At 46.3% G+C, this 25,463-nt stretch overlaps 1 protein-coding gene across 4 annotated transcripts in view; it reads left to right on the forward strand.

Annotated features, from left to right (window-relative positions):
• ARP9 (actin-related protein 9) overlaps positions 1 to 25,463 on the forward strand; it is a 173,663-nt gene that overhangs the window by 46,622 nt on the left and 101,578 nt on the right. For all 4 annotated transcript variants that reach the window (XM_087691493.1, XM_087691495.1, XM_087691496.1 and 1 more), the window contains exons 12-13: positions 7,611 to 7,742; positions 8,099 to 8,188. In XM_087691493.1, the coding sequence (XP_087547619.1) occupies positions 7,611 to 7,742; positions 8,099 to 8,188 (222 nt within the window). The remainder of the gene's footprint in view (positions 1 to 7,610; positions 7,743 to 8,098; positions 8,189 to 25,463) is intronic.

Consider the following 25,463-nt stretch of genomic DNA (forward strand, 5'->3'; position numbering starts at 1 on the left):
AATGTAATTGAGCGTGGATTGTATGAAAATGATGCATGGCCTGCAGATATTGATCATGGTTGGCATATGAGGATTGCAAATAATTCTTCGGGAGAGCTTTATGCTGCATGTCCTAATGTAAAAGTGACAATTGGTGATGTACAAGAAGAGCAACATTTCTTTGTGCAAGATAATTCCTTATATGCAGTGATTTTGGGACAGCCGTATATTATAGGAGTGCATATGGAAACAAAGGTGCTTGATGATGGTTTTGCTTATGCAAGAGTTAGAAGCAAGGATGGGAGGAAAGTAGTCCAATTTCTTATTGTTTGTGTTAATCATCCTAGAAATCGGGATACACTTCGAGAGTCTTCTTTGGCTCCAAATGCAAGGGAATTCAAAGACCTGGATTTTCACTAAGCACTGTTGTGATGCGGGGCTATAATAGTGCTGTTCAGAGGATGTACTCGCCTCTTGATGGAATGAAGCATGTATTTACTATTGGTTATTCTCAGTTTACAGCAAACAGTTCATGTTGGTTTAAGCCTATGGAAGCTATGTGCAGGGCTGAACGCATATCTATGAAATGGGCTACTAAGGAACTGAGAGCATTGGGAGTGTTAGCTGAAAATGAAGGCATTTCAGGCATGTTTTATGGGTTGAATATTGATGACACTGGCTGAAATTTCGGCAACTATACATGCAGAAAATGAGGCTGAAAACAGAGTGTTGTCAGTATGTTCTTTGGATATATATGATGTTATAGAATTGTTTGCTCAGCAGGAAGGATTACAATGGGTTGAAGCACTTGTGGAGACAAAGTATAAGACAGCTGACAAAAAGGTGAAAACAATTGCTTTGCCACTTCTATCAGAGAGTGAGGGTTTGTATGAAAAAGTGTCAAGGCAGCCAAGCTTATGGGATCCTAAAGATATAGGTCATCAATTCACATCTGAAACATTACAGCAAAAGGGTTTCTTTTGCCTGTTGAGAGAGATTGTTTTATGCGGATGTTGGCTAGGCATGGAAATGCATTTGTATTTCAGCCAAGTGAAATAGGTTGTGCGGATGCAAATGTTCTTTCTCCTATGGTTATATTTATTGTGCCGCATGTACCATGGAACTTTAGGCCTATTCCAGTGCCTAAAGCTTACTTGCCAAAGCTGATGGATTTGCTAAATGAAACGATTCCCATGAAGATTTTGGAGCCTTCTTCAGTCCCGTACTCAAATTGTTGGTTTACTGTGCCTAAAAAGAATGGGGCTTTGAGATTTATTCAAGACATGCAATGGGTCAATAAAGTGACCATAAGAAATGTGGGTGCAGGTCTTGTGGTTGATGAATTTGCAGAGGCTTTTGTAGGTAGAGCGATCTATTCTTTGGGTGATCTTTACTCGGGATATGATCAATTTCAGCTTGCAATTGAAAGTAGGGATATCACAACCATGAAGACTCCCTTGGGGTTAGTACGGATGTGTACTCTCCCACAAGGTGCAACAAACTCAGTGGCACACATGACAAATGTTATGAATAGGGTACTGAGGGATTTTATACCACAATTGACTATGCCCTTCTTGGATGATGTTCCAATCAAAGGGTGTGCAGTGGATGAAAAGCATGAAGAGATGGATGCTCATGGATGCAGACAGTTTGTTGCAGACCATATTGTGGATTGTGAGAGGATTTTGATGCGTCTAGAGGAGGTGCATTTAACTCTTTTTGGACAAAAGTCTGTCTTTGGAGTTGAAGAGGTTTTGATTGTTGGGTATATGTGTGGGCCTTATGGGCGAAGACTATCACAAGCAAAAATAGATGGGATTGATAGAATGCAAGATATATGCACGAATGTATCAGAGGTGCGTAGATTCTTGGGAGCATGTGTGTTCTATTTTATATGGATTCCTCACTTTGCACATGTAGCCGATGCTCTTTATCAGCTTCTAAGGAAAGGCCAGAAATTTCATTGGGAAAGGAAGCATCAGAAAGCAATGATGAAATTGAAGCAACTCTTAAAATTTGCTCCTACATTGAGAAAGGCTGACTATTCACATGGAAAGCCTATCATTATTACAGTTGATACAAGCCCAATCGGGATTGGATGGGCAATTGGGCAAGATGATGAGGAAGGGCAAAGATATGTAATACGCTTTGGTGCTAAAGTATTGACTGAACGATAGAGAAGATATCCACAGGTAAAAAGAGAATTATGGGGAATTGTGACAGCCCTTAAATGTGATAAGGAGTATTTTATGGGTGCTCATGTAGTCATTGAGACCGATTGTTTACTGGTATTAGATATGATTACTAGTTGTGCTACCCCGAACATTGCTATGCTCCGGGGGATTGCATACATCAAATCTTTGAACCTTGAATTTCAGCATATTGCAGGAAGAGATAACCTAGTGGCAGACATGTTATCTCGAGCACGCTATGAGAATGAAGATGGGATGATGGATGAGGAGGAAGAAGATGACTTTCTTATGGCTGAAAATGATGTTGAAAGAGTGAATTTAGTAATGCAAGGTGTTGCTACAGCATTAACAGAAGCTTGGACAACAAAGAGAAGACACTTTAGATGTTTTGCATCTTGTGTAGAAGTGTTTCTGGAAGACAAATATGCAGGAGAGTGGCTGAGAATTGGTCAATATCTCAGTACATTAACAAAGAGAGATGAATCATCAGATGAGGAGTTCAATAAAATCAAGAGGAAAGCGTATGGGTTTTTCTTAAAAATGGATACTTATGGAAACATGCTAAAAAGAAACAGGGTATGCCATTGCGAGTTTTGGGTGACAGAGCTTCACAAGTAAATGTTATGCAAGAATTTCATGAAAGCTTGTGGGCTGATCATAGAGGCATTTGGAATACTTTTGCAAAGATCAAAGAAAGATATTGGTGGCAGGGTATATATAAGGATATTGCTCACTTTGTGGAAACATGTACGACATGTCAAATGTATTCATCTGTGAGATATCGTGATGGATTGTAGCCCACATATCCATTGTCTCTTCATTTTAAGTGAGTGGTGGATTTGGTTACAATGCCTACAGGTCTTTGGCAAATGAGGTATCTTGTGCTTACCCGTGAAGACTTGACTAATCAAGTGGAAGGGAAAGCTTTACGTACTAAGACAACAAATACTGTATGTACTTTTCTCTTAGAAGAGATCTTTTGTTGGTATGGCTATGTAGGCAAAATTACAATAGATAGGGGTGAGTTGGATGCAGATGAAGCTTATGATTTCTTTGCACGGTTGGGGATAAAGTTTACTTTAACTTCAGCCTATAACGGTGAAGGAAATGGCAAAAGTGAAAGAGGTCATCTACCTATTGTGAAGGCATTGGCAAAAGCATGTGGAGAGAAGGTAAAAGAGTGGCCATGATTGCTTCCTTATGCTTTGTTGGCAGACAGAACAACTCAGTGTGCTGTTACAGGATATATACATGCAAAATTGATATATGGTAAAAAACCTATCATGCCTATAGAAGAGATGACAGTCACATGGAGTGTGCTACCTTGGGAAGAGGAGTTGAATCGAGAGGAGTTGTTGGCCTTGCACATTAGACAGTTGGAAAGAAAGTCAGAAGACATAGAGATATCAATTGCAAAGTTAGGGGCAGCAAGGATACAGAACAAGAAACGGTTTGATAAAAGACATAGATTGAGTTCAAGAACCATACAAGATGGGGATTGGGTATTGGTTTATGATAGCAGTTTAGACAACCAATATAGTGCCATGCATAAAGTTTCCAAAAGATGGTTTGGACCCTATGTGGTAACACAAGTGTTTGATAATGCTACTTATGCATTAAATGAACTGGATGGGACACCCATAAAACTTCTGGTAGTAGGGAAAAGAATCAAATTATTCAAGAGGCGGGAATCTACTTCCTATGAGTTGCCAGAATTGGAAGGAATGGTGGCCATGATACAGGAGATAGCCAGGAAGATAAAGAAACAAAGGATATGGTTACAGAGGATGGGGAGGACTCAGAATCCGGTGACAACTAGGATTTTGGCACATACTGGAGGATGTGCAAGTTCAGAGGGGGTGGATGCCGTGCCACTATGCGGACACGGTGTGAAAAACTCTGGAATGCATCATCATCCAATTTCTTATTGATCAAGAGAGTCAATGTGATCTGAGTCATTAGTGTTAGTATGAGTTGCATGGATTATAAAAAAATACTAGATTTTTGGATAATTTTAGTCTAATTTTAGTCTAATTTTGATATTATTTATTGTAAAAATCCAAAAAAGTTAGAAAAAGCTTTTAGATTAGGATGGCATGTAAAAAACAAGTTGTTTTTTCAGCCAATTATGGGATTTTCATAAAAAAGATAGATTGGCGAACCGCGCGCATCGCGATCGTTGTAAATAGGCTGAAAACCGCACTTTGAACTGAAAGAAGGAGTGATCTGGGAGATTCGAAAGGATGTTGAAAATAAGCTAATGCATTTTTAGCTCAACAATCCCCTTGAGATCCAAACTGCACACAAGATACAACACAAATCATACCCATGATGTGGGAATAAGGGAATGGACATCATTTTGACTTTTCAAGCCTTAACCCTAGGGTCAATAGCAGATCATGCCATAGTTGTATCACAAGGATTGGTGTCCCATATCACCAACCCATATTGTTCAAGTGTGCATACATGATAGCCATCAAGCCTAGAGTGCAAGTGAAGTGATTAGAATGAATGTGCACAAATGGACCTTGAATCCTAGTGATTTGAATCGACTATTTTAACCCTAAAGTGCACTTAGTTACTCATGATGCAAGGTTGGGACCAATGTTGGGGACACACATCTTGATGTCCAAGGATGTAACATTTCCCTCCTTGTAAACGATTGTCCTCAACAATATCCTCAAGGACCAAGTTGAGAAATAGACTCTTCAATGAGCATAGTGATTGTGGCATAGCTTCCATCTCTGGGCAAGTAATGGGTTTTCTGCTTAATAAATGGTTGGGATAATTGGTCTAATAGGATTGTTCAAGGACCGATTTGGAATCAAGTGGAACTATCGAGCAATATCTTCCAATTGTAGGACTTTCTAAGTTGGGGCAATCAATTCATCTTGTGCTAGTCATTCCTTCAAACGACTAACATGGAACATAGAATGAATTTGTATATGCTAAGGTAAGTTCAATGCTTTGTGAAATTGGATTCAAATGTGGACTGTTATTTTAAGGTTTGGTTTTTGGAAGTGTTCATATGCATTTTTGAATGCTCTACAGTTGGTTGAAAGTCAACATTGAAGGTGATAAGGTTATTGTGCACCTATGGATCAGTTGCATTGGGAGAAATTACATTCATTTTGACTAATATTGAGCATATATTAGTAACTTAAAGAAGTACTGAAAGCCAAGCTTTGGGGCCTATAAAGTGTCACCCATCATGCAAGAGCACTCTAGGTCAAGTTGTGTGGAAATTTTTCTTGTTGAATAAATTGTTATGCTAAATTAAGTGTTTGTTAAAATGTGGTTTACTACCCTTTCAGTCCTAGAAGGTTGGTTTCATGGTTCCATTGCCAGGACATCACTGTTTTTTTGAAGGATGTGAGCTTGTTCATGTGCAGCAAACACATGCATTTTGGCTTGCTGTAATTCAATTACAACAAGGTTTGTTTTCTTGAAAATGATATACAACAAGGGGAAAACATTAAAGGATGTCATAGAATAGTGGTAATAGAACTGAGGAATGTGAATCTCCTTTTGAAAGGCACTCAATACATGGTTTTGAGTCACTGAATACTGAAAATACTTCAAGAGAACGAGCAACAAATGTGATTGGTGAGCATGCAGCTCAATCGCATTCAAGTCCACCGGTAGAAGATGCTCGCGGAGCAGATGCAATGTTCAGGGCATATTTGGCAAGTGTTGCAAACTTTCAATAGTTTATTCAACAATCTAAATTTGCTGAATTTATGCAGTGATTTCCCCATGTTAAAGAGAAAAATGTTGCTTCCCCATGCTGAATTTATACTAAAAATATTGCTGAATAAGTTTTGGACAAGCTCATCACAAAAAACGTGATGTATTCACAACTGGATGGCAAGAAATTCCTCTATTTGTGAGGAATAATGTGGGATTGCATGGGAACTATGTAGGATAGTTGTCAAGGGAAATGCTCAAGGAAATTGGGTTCAAATGCTGGCATTCATTTTAGGTTTGGCAAGCTGAAGTGTTTGTATGTATTTTTAAAATGCATGTTTAGACACTCAATAGTTGGTTGAAGGCTAACGTTGAAGGTGACAAGGTCATTGTGCACCCATGGATTAGTTGTACTATGAGAAATCAGTGAAAATATAGCCCTTTGTAACTAATTTCGAGCATATGTCAATAATTTAAAGAGTACCAAAAGGGATGCCAAAGCTTTGGGGCCAACTAGTGTAATCTGTGGTGCAGGAGCACTCTAGCTCCAATTGTGTGGAATTTATCTTGCTGAATGTATTGTTGTGTTGAATTAAGTGCTTGCTGAAATGTGGTTTACTACGCTTTGGATTTCCGAAGGCTGGTTTCAGTGTCCAATACATACATATCCTAGGGCTATAATGTGAGTGAACTTATTTGTATGACCTAGGTTTGAGTGCATGGATACCTCAATTAGCTAGGGGTTGCATTGACATGTCTTATACCTCAATTAGCTAGGGGTATGGTACGGTAAAATACGTTACTAATTGGTACCTTATGATTTTATAAGGTACCGTACGATATTAGTACAAAAAAAAACACAAACTTAGTTATTTGGGATTATAGATAATAGAACACGTGTTTAGAGCTAAAATAGCAATGTCACTTGAGTTAATAGGATGAATACATGAGGGTAACAAGGTAAAATATCATGCACAACATGCGCAATGCGCTACTAGAAGACATATGGGAGTGTATATGTAATACATTATACAACAAAGCAAAGTGTAGGGTGGATGGACAAAGATGCTCTTTATTCTTGTGTATGAGAGAGAGAGAGAGAGAGAGAGGGAGGGATGCTCTTGAAATTGGATACTCATCTTGGAAGTTGGGAGAGAGAGAGTGAGAGAGACTTGAAATTATGATAATAAACGTAAGGCTTAGTAGTTAAAAGATATTGTGTGGTCTAGTCTTCATAGGCCCAAAATAGCCTGTTTTTGGTATGGATACGTACTGTACGGTACGGTACGAACCGTACAGAACGAACTAGTCCGTGCGTAGTACGAATGCAACTATGTCTGAAGGTGCCTCTCAATCTGAAGCTAATAAGGAGAAAGCAACTTAAAACATGTTTGATGCATTCTATGTATTTCCCTTCAATGGTTCTTGTATAACTAAGATGTCAGAAAAGGAAACTGGTTACATTGCTTATTGTGCAAGTAGCTCCCCAAATGGGTATGTTCCCCATGCTGCAGGGAAGGATTCCTCAGTTTAAACTCATTTATGTTGAGAAACTGATGCTTCCGGGTACCCAAAAAGGAAGGGGGAGAGAGAAAGCCCTTTGGGGGGCTGGGGTGGCTTCGGGGTTTGGGTTGGTGTGTTTGTGGCTTTTGGTCAAAGTTGAAAATGACAATTGAAAAGTTCTTTTTGATGCTGGCAGGTATTTCTTTAGATTTGTGAGTTTGATTAGTTTTGTACTTGTCATTTCTGTAGGATATATCACGGTGCTTGCTATGGCTACAACAACGCCTGAAAACATGGCCTCCCATAGAAGTTGATCCCATACTCAATCCATTGGATCTTCTGTTACTGAATCAAGTGAGAGAAACACATTGCTGTATTGAGGTAAGATCATGCTTTTCTACTGTAATAGTAGTTCAAAGTATGTCCTTAAAAGGTGATGAATTAATGGTCCAACATCTTGTTCCATGTTGAAAAGGTGAGTTGCGTATTGCTTGTCAAGTGATCTTTAAAATGCGTTGCTGGCTTCCTTATCACAACTAGTTACTGATGTGATGCTTTTTGTTTTGCTCACTGAATTAAAGCAAAACTAATTTGGCTCACTGACATAGGTTGACTTTGCAAATAGACCCATCCAACATCTGCTATCTTCCAGATTGGCTTTTTTGTTCCGATTAATATCTAATGTTTTCTGTTTTGAAATTGGCTAATTGGTATGTTTTGTTTCTTATTCCTTACAGGAAGGAGACCATCGTGCAATTGTAGACTTACAATTCCATTCGTTTGGTTCTCAAAGTCAACATTACAGAGTGACAATGTCAGAGCTAAATGTATGAACGTTGTCTGTGAAACTTCAAAGTTTGTTCTTCTGAATTTGAAAAAACATGTGACACTGTAGAGTGTAGAGAGTGAATAAGATAATATTCAGGAACTTTTGTGATGAGAAAGAATATAGTCAGATTCCTGTGGGGAAGGGTTTAATCTGGGCAATATCCATGTAGCCAACTTGTGTTTGTAAGGCCAATATAGAAGACTCTGCATGAATTCCAAGCTTAGCCATTGCTGCTACTATATAATCCAAGTGAATTATATCGGCCTTAGCCATATCTACTTAATAGTAGGGCATGCTGCTTAATGCATGTTGGATGCTCGGTTACAGTTATCAATAGTAAGCATAAAGCCATGTTAGGCTGCAATAATAACAAAAACCATGGAACCAACCTGCAATAATAACAATCCTTAAACATGGCCCATGGATCCCTGATGTCAAATAAAAAACAAATGCATTGCGTGTCCACCTGCCAGTTGTGCCAAACCTAGAAAACGAAAAAGAGAAGGATGCTTTGGCTGTAAAATGGCTGTGGACGGCATCTTGCCCAAAACCCAAAATGGATGATTGTACATTGATGTGTGAATGAAGTCCATACTTGGGATATGAAACCCCATACTTGTCCAGCAATTGGGCAAGAAATAAAAAGATGAGGAGTCACATGACATGTAGTACAGAAGACACATTTTCCATTGGAGAACTTGCCATGGTGTGGCATATCCCCCGTGGGGAGATCCTTGATAAGATGCCTCATTAAAAATTTTCTCCTGGTATGAAGCTTAGATCTTCACAATTGAAGCTTCTTCTCTACCTCTTAAGTCCTCAAGCTCTCAAGCGCTCTTCCCTCAACTTTCAAGCTCTCTACTCCCAAGCTCTATCATATTTCCTGAAGCACCAAATGTTGGAAGTGTATTAATCGAAGTCTCAACATTTGCCTTAAAAACTATATGTATAATTTTTTGCATCGGTCGTATGTCTTAAGATTCTTTAGTCTGATCATAGTTGTTAGGTACGAAAAGTACCGTACGATACGGTACGATAAAATACGGTACTAAATGGTACCTTAAGATTTTATAGGGTATGGTACGATATGAATGATCATACAAATAAGAGGCATGTATGCTTGAGAGAGAGAGAGAGAGAGAGAGAGAGAGAGAGAGAGAGAGAGAGAGAGAGAGAGAGAGAGAGAGAGAGAGAGAGAGAGAGAGAGAGAGAGAGAGAGAGAGAGAGAGAGAGAGAGAGAGAGAGAGAGAGAGAGAGAGAGATGCTGCTCCCGCTCCGTGCCGCCCTGCCATCGCTAGGTCTGGCGTGCCCTGCGGTTGCGTTTACCTGCGCCGCCGCCGCCTGAAGCCCTACCTGTCGGCACCCCCCGTTCGCCTCAGCCTCGTCGTCGTTTCTGTTTGCCGGGCGTTTGCGTGTCATCACCACAATCGAGGGCTGCATCTCTGCCTACTTCTGCCAGTCGCGTCTGCGCCCTGCGCTGCCAGCGGCATCCCTGGTATCGTCTTCCGGACGTCCTGCTCCTGGAGCCGTCGGGAGCAGTCGCCCTGCTCCTGGAGCCGCCAGCGTGTTCTTTTCCGGCCGCCCTGTCCACGCCCAGACGCCCTGTCACTGACGCCCTATCCATGGTAGCATACCCCTGACGCCCTGTTCCCGGACACTGCTGACGGACCCCTGCCCGGCACCCTAGCCTGTCCCATCCTGCTGTGGAGACCGCCCGGCCTGTGTTTCGCCTGTCTGCCCCTGCACGGTGCCAGGTAAACCTCAGTTTTTAGTAGCTCTCCTTGCAGAGTACACCCCTGGACAGTGCCTCTGTACAGAAAAAAGGGAAAGCGAGAGAGCCGGCAAAAGAGAGGGTCAGTCCTCCTTCGAGATCAAATCATCATATACGATGGCTGGTTTGGATCTGGATTTCATAGATCAAACAGTGGCAGCACTGGGCCCGGATTGTGATGCGGAGGAACCTGAGGATATGGTTCCGTGCAACGAAGAGATGCCCCCTGGTCCCGACATCCAGCCTGCGGGTAAACGTACCAAGCATGCTTCGGAAGAGATAGGCGTTTCTTAGGATCGGTCCTATGCTCAGGTTGCTTCGGATTCGGTGGACTCTCAGGAAGTGGACTGGGAACATTTGCTGGAATTTGCAAACACTTTGCTTGGCGATTATGTTCAACATAATCAGGAAGTCTTTTCTGACTCTGCACGTGACGATGTGCTGGACGCCACCGTGGACCCAAAAACTGTCCTACGCTCCTTTTCGGTATTTTATGATCGCGTTGTGATACTTTTCTTCACTGGTCGAATCCCGTTGCTTTCCCGTATTCGCCAGTGGTTGCAACATCTGCTACAAGGGGAATGTGTTGAAGAGATTTTTGTTGGCTCCTGGGGTTTTTTTGAGGTCCTGTTGAAATCAGAGACGCACCGTGCTGCTCTCCTGTCTAAACTGCCTTTGTTTTTTGAACGCCGGTTGGTTCATGTGGTTCCATGGCGTCCAATGGCAGATTTTCAGCGTCTGCTGCAACGTGAATGCCCGGTCTGGGTTGAGGTGGAAAACTGTCCGGCTGTTTATTGGCCACTATTGAAGGATGCTATGGCCACTGTGGGCACTGTTCTGGTCCCTCCCAGTCTCCGGGCTGTGAATCGCAACCGCTTGTGTATGCTATGGGACACTGCAAGAAAAAGGCCTGCCTGGTTACGCCTCAATTGCTCTGGCATGCACCCATTACACTTTCGTTTGAAATGGGGCAATTTTGCAGGGCATTGCTTTTCCTGTGGACAGTTGGGGCATTTTATGGCCGAATGCCCGGAACAACAACACACTTCCCATGATGGCCATGCTGTGCCGCCCATGGAGGATATGGTGTGTGATGCCCCATCGCTGGATGCTACCCATCAGCCCCAAGCTTTGGCCAAAGGTAAACAACAGGTTGCGGGTCTGGATTCTAGCGCCACTAATTGGGTGGAAGTACGTGCAAAAAAAGGCAACAGGGTTGTTGCGGCCATGGAGAACAATGTGCCTACTACCTCACAAGATTCCATGCGTACATATATGCGCAAGAAGGAAATGCAGTCTTCTGAGCGCTCGGCTCCGGCTATGGTTTCCTCTGCCCCCCTTCATCAGCCCGCCAGGAAAATGTCTTCGGATCGTTCAAAGGGTCCCTCTGCTAAGCTGGCATTTGATACCAGAGGTAATGTCATTACCCCGTGGGACCGTCGTTATCCCCGTTCCATCCCAAAGCCAGCAGATATGCCGTCTACTTCCAAATCTGGTCCGCAGAACTCTTTTGCAGTGTTGGCGGATTTCTTGGACGAGGGAGTCCTGGACATTCTCGCTGACAAAGTCAAATCGAGGCAAGCAGTGCCTCGTACCTGATTTTGTTTTGAATATACATGAAAATCGCCACGTGGAATGTGCGTGGAATTTGTTCGCGGCACAAGCAACATGCTATGTGGATTGTATTGCATGAAAATCAGTGGGATGTCCTGTGCGCTGTTGAGTACAAGAGTCACGATGAAGCCGGAAAAGTGGTAGATTGCCATGGCTTTAGATTGTTTTATGCAGGGTCACAGGCCATGCATTATTCGGGTGTGCTCATGATTGTCCATGACAAATATCAGCCTGTTCTAATTAAAAATGATGTTCATGGCCGTTTTTTGGTGATTGAAATTATATTCGAAGGGGAAATCTTATGGCTAGTTGGCCTCTATGCTCCGAATGATTCCTTATCTCGTCGGGCGCTTTGCCAGACTTTGCAGACCTCCTTGTCACTTGGCAGATGGGGCTTCTTCATGGGGGATTTCAATATGTGTGTGGATTCCTCCCAGTCCACATCGGAGCATTTGGTGATGGATACGCCGGAAAGTCGTATGTGGCAGGCGTTGGCTCTTGCCGTTCTTAAGCAAGACCTCTGGTCCTGGCTACACCCGTCTTCTACAGGGTTTACTTTCCATTCTGCCCAGTATGCAACAACATGGTCGAGATTGGATCGTATATATATCATGCAGAATGATGATTTTCTTCCTGAGCTGCTCGAAATAAAAGTGTTGCAGTAATATGCCTTGTCGGACCATTTCCCTCTGCAGCTTGAGCTGCTTACACAACCCATTGCCCCATTCAAGCAATTTCTAGAGAGACTCCCTTTGCGTTTCAATTCATCTTACCTGAAGCATGCAATCTTTCAGGGCTATATGCAGCAATTGATTGACAGATTTCTCTTCGACTTCTCTTCTCAAGGCACTGCGTCATTTGAACGATTGCTCTCTAATGTGTAGCGGGTTGCTCGGCAGTATGGGATCTACCATGCCTCTCTTTGTCGGCAGCATCGCAAGGCAGCCGAGGATATGCTGGCTTTGGTTCGTTCTCTGTTGGTGGACACTCCGGATGATGCATTTCTGCTCGCACTGGCCATGCGAGTGGCGGATCTTATTAAAGAATTCCAATTGAAATCATATCAGCAGGCCAAACTGCAACATCTGACAGAGACGTTGCAAGATAATGCATGTCAAACCCATAAGTTCTTTCGAGCTCTCCACGCCTCTCCTGCTAGGGAGAATATGACCAGACTCGAGGATGCAGAAGGTCACCTTATCATGGATCCGCAGACTATTGTGCATATGTGCAGGAATTATTTCCGTGACCTTCTCGGCACCACTTCTCCACCTTCAGATCAAATCACTCAGGCCCGTTCGGGTTTTTATGACCTGGTCCGCAATCAGCTACCGCAGGACATGCAAGCTACTATGGAGTCCGATATTTGTGAGGCAGAGGTTATGGACGTCTTGTTACATTTGCCCAAGGATAAAAGCCCGGGTTGGGATGGTCTCACCAATGAGTTCTTTGAAGCTTTTGCTACCCAACTGGCGAAACCATTGCAGGCTTTGTTTCAGCAGGTGTGGCAAACCGGGATCATGCCTTCCTCATGGAAAGAAGGCCTTATTAAATTGCTTCCAAAAGTTCCTTTGCCATCTAGGTTGACACAGTGGCGCCCCATTTCCTTGATGGGTTCAATGTACAAAATCTTTTCCAAAATAATGGCGAATCGGCTTCATAAGCATCTCCCGGCCATTGTGCATCCTCTACAGTATGGTTTCATTAAGGGCCGAAATATTCTGCACAATGTATTGAATGCTCAACTAGCTATTGATTATGCAAGGCATTCTAACCAGGAGGTAGTACTGATTCAACTGGACCTGGAAAAGGCTTTTGACTATCTGGATTGGTCTTTCGTTGCTGAACTTCTGTCGGCTATGGGCTTTGGTCCCTGGATGTCTCGTCTAATCTACACCATTAGCGCTGCAGCGTCTTCGCGAGTCATGCTGAACGGAGGTGTTACTGAGCCATTTGTACTTGCCCGCTCTGTCAGACAAGGATGCCCTTTGAGCCCGCTATTCTTTGCCCTCGCGACACATCCAGTTCTTTCCATGTTATCCCATATGGTAGCCTCTTCTCAGTTGGCCGGTGTGTTGCTTCCTTCAGGACAGCACTTCATTAGCCAATCCCTGGCGGATGATACTTTTATGATTTTGCGTGCGGACAAGGACAACCTCAAGCGCGCATTGGATGTTTGGGGCATCTTTGGTCAAGCCTCCGGCCTTCGCATCAATGCGCTCAAATCAGCCATTCTCAGCTGCACGGAGTCGGATTTGCAGTCCTTGGACTGGCAGGGTCTGGTTGTTCCTCGTGGCTCCATTGTCAGGCACCTTGGGTACCCTTTGGGTGTCGACGTTCCACCAAAGCAGCTTCTGCAGTGGATTTCTCAGAAAATGGTGGCTAAGTTTATGTATTGGAAATCTCAAGCCTGGCCCTTCCATATTCGTCTCAAAGTGGCCCAGACAATTATGTTGCCAATGCTCACATATTTTTTGCCATTGTTGCCCTGGACTACTACGACTCTCAATGCTCTTACTCAGTCTATTCGCTTCATGCTATGGAAGGACTCATTGCATGCAGGTATTTCCTGGATTTCTTGGTCGCATGCCTGCACCCCCAAACGCATGGGTGGCGGAGCTATTTTAGATGCCCAAACTCACATGCAGGCTCTCCGTTGGTCTCTCTTCCGCGCCATGTGCTCGGATCATCATCCATGGGTCGATATAGCCCGTTATATCCTTGAGAGCCATGGGCTTCTACATGGCAATACCCAAATCTGGACTTCTTGGTGGCATGTTCTTAATGCTGATTCGAGGTTCTCCAGTTCTTCGTCGCTGCTTAATCATTTGGTTTGTTCCTGGAAACGGGTCCTTCTAAAGGCTCAGTGGCATCCAGCGGAGGATCGCTTGGCTACTAATTCTTTTCAATTGGAATTATTGGCAGTCTCGCGTTTACTTGCATGGGAAGGCAAAAATGAGCTTAGACCACAATTCAACCGGATGGCTCGTTTGGGCTTGTCTTCGGTCGCGGATGCCACCCTTGCTAGTCGCAATGTGCTTATATCTTTTCGTACAGCCAGGAGGCTTTACAGGATGCCGCGGGGATATAGGCCTTTATGGGAACATCTTTTGCGGATGCTCCAGAGCAGACAACCCTTTCCTGCCCTTGCTTCAGATTATCCCTGGCAGGATTGGGACCTACAAGGCCGGCTGACTTTAAGCAAAGCTTCTGCTAATCAAGTTTATCATATTCTGATCAAAGATCAACAATGGTTAGTTACCAAAGCCAATGCTTTATGGGGCTTACGTAAATCCCGGTCATGGTGGAGGGCAACTGTGATGGAGGGCTGGTTGAACAAGACCCCCTTCAAATGTAAAGTCTTTCTTTGGAGAGTGATGATTGGTGGTCTTCCGCTTGCGTCGGCTCTTTCCAAGCGACGAATCTCCAATGGCAACTGTTTCTTTTGCACCACTGGTGTGGAATCAGCCCGCCAGAGATTTATTTCTTGCCCCGTCGCAAAAAAAGTCTGGTTCTTTTTGTCGGCTATTTGGCAAGGAGTGGTTGGATTCACCCTGCGCCCCTTTGATTGGGTTTTCGGGCAGCCCAAATACCCCACTCTTGCACAGCCACATATGAAACTCATGTATCATTTTCTTCGATATTGGGGCTGTTGGCATAACTGGACCATTAGGAATGCTTTTCTTTTTGACTCCGCCTATAATGTTCAGCGACATATTGCGAGGCTTAAGGGCCTTTTGTATTGGCAGTTGGATCTTCTCCGGCATTCTGATTTGCTCTCTAGGGAGGACTTACGTCCCTGGCTTATGGCAATTTCATCTGCCCCCTTGCCATAACTTTGTAACTTGTAGCACTTAGCCCCTTTTCACATGATGGCCTGGATTGGCGTCATGTATCTTGTAATCAAGTCATCTTGTACTTTTTTTCGTAATTAATACAATTACCTTTTACGAAGAGAGAGAGAGAGAGAGAGAGAGAGAGAGAGAGAGAGAGAGAGAGAGAGAGAGAGAGAGAGAGAGAGAGATGATGATGGAGCCCCCGTCCCCGTCGCCTGAGCGCCCGTCGCTGGCCTGTGCCCCCGTCGTCCGCGCCCTCGTCGCCTGAGCCTCTCGGCCCCCGTCGCCTGGGCCCCCGTCGTTCTGGTCTGCATCCCCGTCCGCCGTGCCTTCGTCGCCTGAGCTCCTCAGCCCGCGTCGTCTGGGCCCCCGTCGTCCGTCAGAGGCTCCGTCGTCTGCGCCTCCATCGCTTGAGCTCCCGCCCTCGGCCCGCGTTCCGTCAGTTGCTGTCGACAGCTGCTCGTCTGAGACCACGGCTGTTCTGTCCGCCCCCTGCCCTACGCCTGCTGCCCGTGGGTGTCTGCCCTCTGCATCTTGCGGTGCCGTGACAGGGAAAGGAAACCCTAATCTGGCAGCGCGTGATAGCAACCCTGCTCGCCTCCGAGATCTGATCTGCTCTTGTACAGAGAGAGAGAGTGAGAGAGGGAGAGAGAGAGAGAAGAGAGAGAGAGAGCGAGCCCTCCGGGACTTGCACAGAGCGAAATAGAGAGAGAGTGAGGGAGCGAGCGAAAGCGAGAAGACAGCAGTATGGCTGGCCTGGATGTGGATTTTCTCGACCGGACGGTGGCAGCCCTTGGCCCTGGTTCCGATACAGAGGAGCCGGAGGATATGATGCCATGCACGGAGGAGCCGCCTCCGGGTTCTGAATTGCCGCCTGCAGGCAAACGCTCCAAGCACACTTCAGACGAGCCAGTGGGTCCTCAGGACCGTTCCTATGCGCAGGTTGCCTCCGAGCCGGTGGATTCGCAGGAAATTGACTGGGAACATCTGCTGGACTTTGCCAATACTCTGCTTGGCGATTATGTCCAGCATAACAATGATACTTTCTCTGCTGCGGCTGCGGATGATGTGCTAGAAGCCACGGTGGACCCAAAATCAGTCTTGCGGTCCTTCTCCGTGTTCTACGACCGTGCAGTTATACTTTTTTTCACCGGCAGGATCCCAGTGCTCTCACATATTCGCCAATGGATGCACCATTTACTGCAAGGGGAATGTGTTGAGGAGATATTCCTTGGACCTCGCGGTTTTTATGAGGTGCTGTTGAAATTGGAATCGCATCGAGCGGAGCTCCTGTCCAAGTTGCCACTATTCTTTGATCGCCGCTTAGTCCATGTGGTACCATGGCGCCCTATGGCTGACTTCCAGCGTCTGCTTCAACGAGAATGCCCGGTGTGGGTGGAAGTGGAAAACTGTCCAGCGGTATACTGGCCATTGTTGAAGGACGCGATGGCGGTTGTGGGCACAGTACTGGTTCCCCCGAGCCTCAGGGCCATGAACCGCAACCGTTTATGCATGCTATGGGATACGGCCAGGAAAAGGCCTGCGTGGCTTCGCCTCAATTGTTCAGGCATGCATCCTTTGCATTTTCACCTGAAATGGGGCAATTTTGCCGGACACTGCTTTTCATGTGGTAAACTAGGGCATTTTGTGGCCGAATGCCCGGAACGGCAACCGTCTTCTGAGGAGGCGCAGGTTGTGCAGTCCAAGGATGACATGGTGCTCGATGCCCCGGCACAGGAGACCCTTCAGCCACCTACTGTCATGGATAAAGGCAAACAACAAGTCCGGGGTTTGGATTCTCCTAACACTGACTGGATTGAGGCACGACAAGAAAAAGGTAAACAGTTGGACGCAGGCCTGGCTGATGCTGGGCCTAATGCTTCTCTGGATTCTGTGCGCACGTACATGCGCAGGAAAGATATGGTCACCCCACAGCAGGATGCACGTACTATGGCCCCGTCCGCCCCCCGTTATCCGTCTTCAAGGAAAGGCTATTCAGCAGGCCCCAAGGGCCCACCTGCTAAGCTGGCATTTGATGCAAAAGGTAATGTGATTACACCTTGGGATAGGCGTTATCCCCGCCCTACTCCCAAGGCAGTGGATTTCCCTTCTACCTCTAAAGCAGGTCGCCCGAATTCGTTTGCAGTATTGGCTGATTTTCTGGATGAGGGTGTCCTGGATGCCCTCGCGGAAAAGGTGCAATCGAGGCAACAGGCGCCTCGTTCCTGACTTCCTTTTTTGAAAATATATGAAGATTGCCACGCGGAATGTGCGAGGCATTTGCTCTCGCCATAAGCAACATACCATGTGGTCTGTCTTGCATGAGAACCAGTGGGATGTATTGTGTGCAGTGGAGCACAAAAGTCATGGTGAGGCAGGAAAAGTTGTGGATTGCCATGGATTCCGTTTGTTTTATGCAGGGACACTTGCTAAGCACTACTCGGGTGTGTTGATGATTGTCCATAGAAATACCAGCCTATTCGTGTTAAAAACGATGTGCATGGCCGATTTCTGGTGATTGAAGTCTTATTTGAAGGAGAAATTTTCTGGTTGCTGGGGCTCTATGCTCCGAATGATCCCGCATCCCGACGGGATCTATGGTCGACTTTGCAGGGCTGCATGGCACTTGGTCGCAGGGGATTTTTGATGGGAGATTTCAATATGTGTATTGACTCTTCTCAGTCCACCTCAGGGCATTCGGTTATGGATACGCCAGAAAGCCGGGTGTGGAACTCCTTTGCTTTGCACGTACTTAAGCAAGATCTTTGGTCGTGGCTTCACCCTTCTGTTTCAGGTTTCACTTTTCATTCTGCACAATATACGACCACCTGGTCGCGACTGGACAGAATGTATATCATGCAGGGGGATGATTTTCTTCCCGAGATGCTGGAGATGAAGGTCTTGCAGCAGTATGCGTTGTCAGATCATTTCCCCCTCCAGCTTGAGATGCGGGCTCAACCCATTGCACCTTTTAGGCAGTTGCTGAATAAGCTCCCTTTACGCTTCAATTCCTCTTATTTGAAGCATCCAATTTTTCAGGGTTATATGCAGCAATTGATTGAGAGGTTCTTATTGGACTTCGCCTCTGAGGGCTTGGCTTCGTTCTCACGCCTGCTCTCTAATGTGCAGCGGGTTGCTCGGCAGTATGGGATTCATAATGCCTCTCTTTGTCGCCGTCGTCGACATGCAGCAGAGGACTTATTGGCCTTGGTCCGTTCCTTGCTCTTGAGCTCCCCAGATGATGATTTTCTACTGTCCCTGGAGAGGCGTTTGGCCCATCTTATTCAAGTATTTAGCTTGAAATCTTATCAGCAAGCCAAGCTGCAAAACTTGACTGACACATTGCAAGATAGTGCCTGCCAGTCTCATAAGTTCTTTCGCGCCTTGCATGCTTCTCCGGCCCGCGAAAATATGATGCGACTCCAGGATTCGGAAGGTCGTATGGTCACTGATCCACAGACCATTATCGATATGTGCAGAAATTATTTTATGGATCTTTTTGGTTTCTCTTCCTTGCCGTCCAGCCAGGTTATGCATGCCCGCTCAGTTTTCTACCATCTGGTCCACCAGCAGGTCCCATTTGATATGCAAGCCACTTTGGAGGCGGATATTTGCGAAGAGGAGGTTATGGATGTCTTGTTGCACCTGCCTAAGGATAAAAGTCCTGGTTGGGATGGTCTCACTAATGAATTTTTTGAGCACTCGGCCACGCAGTTGGTAAAGCCTTTGGTGGTCATGTTTCAGCAGGTTTGGGAAACAGGGGTCATGCCTTCTTCATGGAAAGAAGGCCTTATCAAACTGATTCTCAAGGTCCCTTCGCCGTCAAAGCTGCAACACTGGAGACCAATTTCGTTGATGGGCGCGATGTATAAAATCTTTTCCAAAGTACTGGCAAATAGGCTTCACAAGCACCTTCCAGCTATTGTGCACCCTCTCCAGTATGGGTTCATTAAGGGCCGCAATATTTTGCATAATATCTTAAATGTGCAAATGGCTATTGACTATGCGCGGCACTCCAATCAGCAAGTGGTCTTGATTCAATTGGACCTGGAAAAGGCGTTTGATTGTGTGGACTGGTCTTTCCTTGCCGATCTTATGTCTGCTATGGGCTTTGGTATCTGGATGTCTCGATTGATTTACACCATCAGTACCGAGGCTTCTTCAAGAGTTATGCTTAATGGTGGGGTTACAGAGCCATTTGTCCTTGCACGCTCGGTCAGACAGGGTTGCCCTTTGAGCCCTCTCTTCTTTGCCCTCGCGACTCACCCGGTCCTTTCAATGCTATCCTCCATGGCGGCTTCTGCCCAGCTGGCAGGGTTATCTCTTCCTTTGGGGCAGCACTTCATTAGCCAATCTTTGGCTGACGACTCCTTTATGATTTTGCAGGCGGACAGGGACAACATTCGCAAGGCATTAGATGTTTGGACGCTCTTTGGTCAAGCCTCTGGTCTTCACATCAATGCCTTTAAGTTGGCCATTCTCAGTTGCACGGAGCCGGATTTACAGTTGTTAGGCTGGCAGGGCCAGGTGGTTTCCCGTGGCTCCATTGTCAGGCATCTTGGATACCCATTGGGGGTGGATGTACGGCCAAAGGACCTGTTGGAGTGGATTTCACAAAAACTGGCCGCGAAGTTTATGTATTGGAAGTCGCAAGCCTGGCCGTTCCATGTCCGCCTCAAAGTGGCTCAGACAATTATGCTACCAATGCTGACGTATTTCCTGCCATTACTGCCATGGACGCCCACTACTTTGAAGGCTCTCACCCATCCCATTCGTTTCATGCTATGGAAGAAAGATTCACTACAGGCAGGCATTTCTTGGATTTCATGGTCACATGCATGTACCCCTAAGCGCATGGGTGGTGGAGCTATTTTGGATGCAGAAATTCATATGCTGGCTCTTCGTTGGTCTCTTTTTCGTGCCATGTGTGGGGATCATCACCCGTGGACCATCATAGCCCGTTATTTTCTTGAGGATAGCGGCCTCCGCCAGGGCAATACACGGCTTCGGGCCTCATGGTGGCATGTCCTTAATGCTGACTCTCGATTTTCCTGTCCCTCTTCCTCTTTGTTACAGCACTTGGTCGGATCTTGGAAAGTGGTGCTCCAAAAGACCCGTTGGCATCCAGTAGGGGATCGCTTGCAGACTAATTCTTTCCAGCTGGAATTATTGGCAGTATCCAGATTACTTTCATGGGAAGATAAACATGAGCTCAGACCAAGATTTAATCGCATGGCCCGTTTGGGTGTGACTTCGATTGCGGATGCTACCCTTGCTACTCGCCATGTTCTCGCATCGTTTCGGACCGCTAGGAGACTTTTCAGGATCCCGCGCGGATACCGTGATTTATGGGAGAAGCTTTCGTCGGAACTTCAGGGTAGGCAACCCTTTCCTGCCCAGACTATGGATCGCCCTTGGCAGGATTGGGACCTTGCAGGCCGGTTGACTCTGGAAAAGGCCTCTACTAATCAGGTGTATCATCTTCTTATTAAAGATCACCAATGGCTGGGTGAGAAAGCTAATACTGTTTGGGGCGTGCGGAAATCCTTGTCATGGTGGCAGGCAACGCTGATGGAGGGGTGGCAGAATAGGGCACCTTTCAAATGCAAGGTCTTCTTGTGGCGGGTAATGATTGGTGGTCTTCCTCTTGCCTCGGCCCTTTCCAAGCGTCGAATCTCGAATGGCAATTGTTTCTTTTGTACCACTACGGAGGAATCGGCCAGACATCGTTTTCTTTCTTGCCCGCTCGCCAAGAATATCTGGTCTCTCTTGTCCCAAATCTGGCGCACAGTGGTGGGGCCCTCACTGACTCCTTTTGATTGGGTTTTTGTGCGCCCAAAGTATCCCACGCCGCCACAGTTACATATGAAGATCTTATTTCCCTTTTTCAGATACTGGGGATGCTGGCACATTTGGACCACCCGAAATGCTTTTCTCTTTGATTCGGCCTCGAATGTACCGCGACATATTGCAAGGCTTAAAGGGCTCTTGCATTGGCAGCTAGATCTCATCAGGCACTCTGACTTGCTCCCTCGGGAGGATTTGCATTCCTGGCATTTGGCAATTGCCTCTGGGTCCTTGCCATGATTGGTGTAGCTTTTCTAGTATACTAGTTTGGGGATTTCCCACACGTTGGCCTACGGCCCTCGTGTCTCTTGTACTCGTGTAATCATGTAATCTTGTACTTTTTCGTAATTAATACAATTACCTTTTACGAAAGAGAGAGAGAGAGAGAGAGAGAGAGAGAGAGAGAGAGAGAGAGAGAGAGAGAGAGAGAGAGAGAGAGAGAGAGAGAGAGAGAGAGAGAGAGAGAGAGAGAGAGAGAGAGAGAGAGAGAGAGAGAGAGAGAGAGAGAGAGAGAGAGAGAGAGAGAGAGAGAGAGAGAGAAGGATCCTGATGTCGTCGCCTGAGCGCCTCGCCCTGCCGTCGGCCATTTGACCTGCGGGTCCTGGTCGCCGTCGTCACCCGTCCGCCCTGCGTGCTGGGGTCCTTGCCGTCGCCATCAGTCCTGGGCGCCGTCGCCTGTCAGCCGCCTATTAGCTCGCCATAGGTAACAGATCGTGTGCGACAGAACAGGGCCAATTGATTTCTTCTTTGCCTCAGCGAGAGCCAGTATCTAGTGTTTGAGCCTGCGCCCGTGGCTTCTTCTACCTGCGTTCGCACCTGGCACTCACCAACTTGTCTTGCGCCCCGCCTTCTTGTGCTCATGCTGCTTGGTAGCCCGGAGGTAACGGCAGCACGACTCTGTCCCTGCTGATATCAGAGGCTTACTGGCGTGCAACCTTCCTTCCTGCATCGCCCTGCTCTGTGAGAGAGAGAGAGAGAGAGAGAGAGAGAGAGAGAGAGAGAGAGAGAGAGAGAGAGAGAGAGAGAGAGAGAGAGAGAGAGAGAGAGAGAGAGAGAGAGAGAGAGAGAGAGAGAGAGAGAGAGAGAGAGAGAGAGAGAGAGAGAGAGCGTTGCTCTTGGCTGTGCCCCCTGACAGAGAGAGAAGACAGCAGTATGGCTGGCCTGGATATGGATTTTCTAGACTGGACGATGGCCGCCCTTGGCCCTAATTCTGATACAGAGGAGCCGGAGGATATGGTGCTGTGCACGGAGGAGATGCCTCCGGGTTCTGAAGTGCCGCCTGCGGGCAAACGCTCCAAGCATACTTTTGACGAGCCAATGGGTCCTCAGGAACGTTCCTATGCGTAGGTTGCCTCTGATCTTGTGGATTCCCAGGAGATTGACTGGGAGCATTTGTTAGACTTTGCCAATACTCTGCTTGGCGATTATGTCCATCATAATAATGAAACTTTTTCTGATGCGGGAACTGATGACGTGCTGGAAGCCACGGTGGACCCGAAATCAGTCTTGCGGTCTTTTTCGGTGTTTTATGACCGTGCCCTTATACTTTTCTTCACTGGCAGGATCCGAGTGCTTTCACATATTCGCCAGTGGATGCACCATTTATTGCAAGGGGAGTGTGTTGAGGAGATCTTCCTTGGACCTCGCGGCTTTTATGAGGTGCTGTTCAAATCGGAAACATATTGAGCTGAGCTCCTGTCCAAGTTGCCATTATTCTTTGATCGCCGCTTGGTCCATGTTGTACCATGGCGCCCTATGGGAGACTTCCAGCGTCTGCTTCAACGAGAATGCCCGGTGTGGGTGGAAGTGGAAAATTGTCCGGCGGTCTATTGGCCATTGTTGAAGGATGCGATGGCAGTTGTGGGAACAGTGCTGGTTCCCCTAAGCCTCAGGGCTATGAATCGAAACCGTTTATGCATGTTATGGGACACGGCCAAGAAAAGGCCTGCATGGCTTCGCCTCAATTGTTTTGGCATGCATCCTTTGCATTTTCGCTTGAAATGGGGCAACTTTGCAGGACACTGCTTTTCATGTGGTAAATTGGGGCATTTTATGGCCGAATGCCCCGAAAGACAACCGTCTTCCGAGGATGCGCATGTTGTGCTGCCTAAGGATGATATGGTGCTTGATGCCCCGGTACAGGAGGCCCTTCAGCCACCTAATGTCGTGGATAAAGGCAAACAACAGGTCCTGGGTTTGGATTCCCGTAGCACTGATTGGATTGAGGCACGTCAAAAAAAGGTAAAAAGTTGGATGTAGGCCTGGCGGATCCTGGGCCTAATGCTTCACAGGATTCCGTGCGCACGTATATGCGCAGGAAAGAAATGTTCACTTCACAGCATGCTGCGCGTACTATGGCCCCGTCTGCCCCCCGTAATCAGTCTACAAGGAAAGTCTATATAGACGGTCCCAAGGGCCCACCTGCTAAGCTGGCGTTTGATACAAAAGGTAATGTGATTACACCCTGGGATCGACGTTATCCCGGCCCCACTCCCAAGGCAGTGGATTTTCCTTCTACCTCTAAAGCAGGTCGCCAGAATTCGTTTGCAGTATTGGCTGATTTTCTGGATGAGGGTGTCTTGGATGCTCTCGCAGAAAAGGTGAAATCGAGGCAATAGGCGCCTCGTTCCTGACTTCCTTTTTTTGAAGATATATGAAGATAGCCACGTGGAATGTGCGAGGCATTTTCTCTCGCCATAAGCAACATGCCATGTGGACTGTCTTGCATGAGAACCAGTGGGATGTATTGTGTGCAGTTGAGCACAAAAGTCACGGTGAAGCAAGAAAAGTTGTGGATTATCATGGATTCCGTCTGTTTTATGCACGGACACATGCTACGCACTATTCGGGCGTGCTGATGATTGTCCATGAGAAATACCAGCCTGTTCTTGTTAAAAATGATGTGCAGGGCCGCTTTTTGGTAATCGAAGTCTTATTTGAAGGAGAGATTTTATGGTTGTTGGGCCTCTATGCTCCGAATGATTCCGCATCCCGACGGGATCTTTGGTCGACTTTGCAGGGCTCGATGTCACTTGGCCGAAGGGGGTTTTTGATGGGAGATTTCAATATGTGTGTTGACTCTTCTCAGTCCACTTCAGGGCATTCAGTAATGGATGCGCCGGACAGCCGGGTGTGGAATTCCTTTGCTTTGCGCATACTTAAGCAAGATCTTTGGTCGTGGCTTCACCCTTCTTTTTCAGGGTTTACTTTTCATTCCGCACAATATGCAACTACTTGGTCACGGTTGGACCGAATGTATATCAAGCAGGGGGATGATTTTCTTCCCGAGATGCTGGAAATGAAGGTCTTGCAGCAATATGCATTGTCGGACCATTTCCCCCTCTAGCTTGAGATGCGTGCACAACCTATTGCACCTTTTATGCAGTTGCTGGATAGGCTCCCTTTACGTTTCAACTCCTCTTATTTGAAGCATCCAATTTTTCAGGGCTATATGCAGCAATTGATTGAGAGGTTCTTATTGGACTTCGCCTCTGAGGGCTTGGCTTCCTTTGCACGGCTGCTCTCTAATGTGCAGCGGGTTGCTCGGTAGTATGGGATCCATCATGCCTCTCTTTGTCGGCGACGTCGACATGCAGCAGAGGACTTACTGGCTTTGGTCCGTTCGTTGCTCGTGGATACCCCAGATGATGATTTTCTGCTGTCATTGGAGATGCGTTTGGCCCATCTTATTCAAGTGTTTCAGTTGAAATATTATCAGCAGGCCAAGCTGCATAACTTGACTGACACATTGCAAGATAGTGCCTATCAGTCTCATAAGTTCTTTCGCGCCTTGCATGCTTCTCCTGCTCGCAAAAATATGACTAGACTCCAGGATTCGAAAGGTCGCATGGTCACTGATCCGCAGACCATTGTCAATATGTGCAGAAATTATTTTATGGAACTTCTTGGTTCTTCTCCCTCGCCTTCTAGCCAGGTTACGCATGCCCGCTCGGTCTTCTATCATCTGGTCCGCTAGCAGGTTCCACTTGATATGCAAGCCACTTTGGAGGCGGATATTTGCGAGGAGGAGGTTATGGATGTTTTGTTACACCTGCCTAAGGATAAAAGTCCTGGTTGGGATGGTCTCACTAATGAATTCTTTGAGAACTCGGCCACGCAGCTGGTGAAGCCATTGGTGGTTATGTTTCAGCAGGTTTGGGAAACAGGGGTCATACCTTCCTCATGGAAAGAAGGCCTTATCAAAC

Source organism: Lygodium microphyllum, chromosome 13, assembly GCF_053477565.2.
Source record: "Lygodium microphyllum isolate KBCC chromosome 13, Lygodium_microphyllum_v1.1.10, whole genome shotgun sequence".
Lineage (NCBI taxonomy): Eukaryota > Viridiplantae > Streptophyta > Polypodiopsida > Schizaeales > Lygodiaceae > Lygodium > Lygodium microphyllum.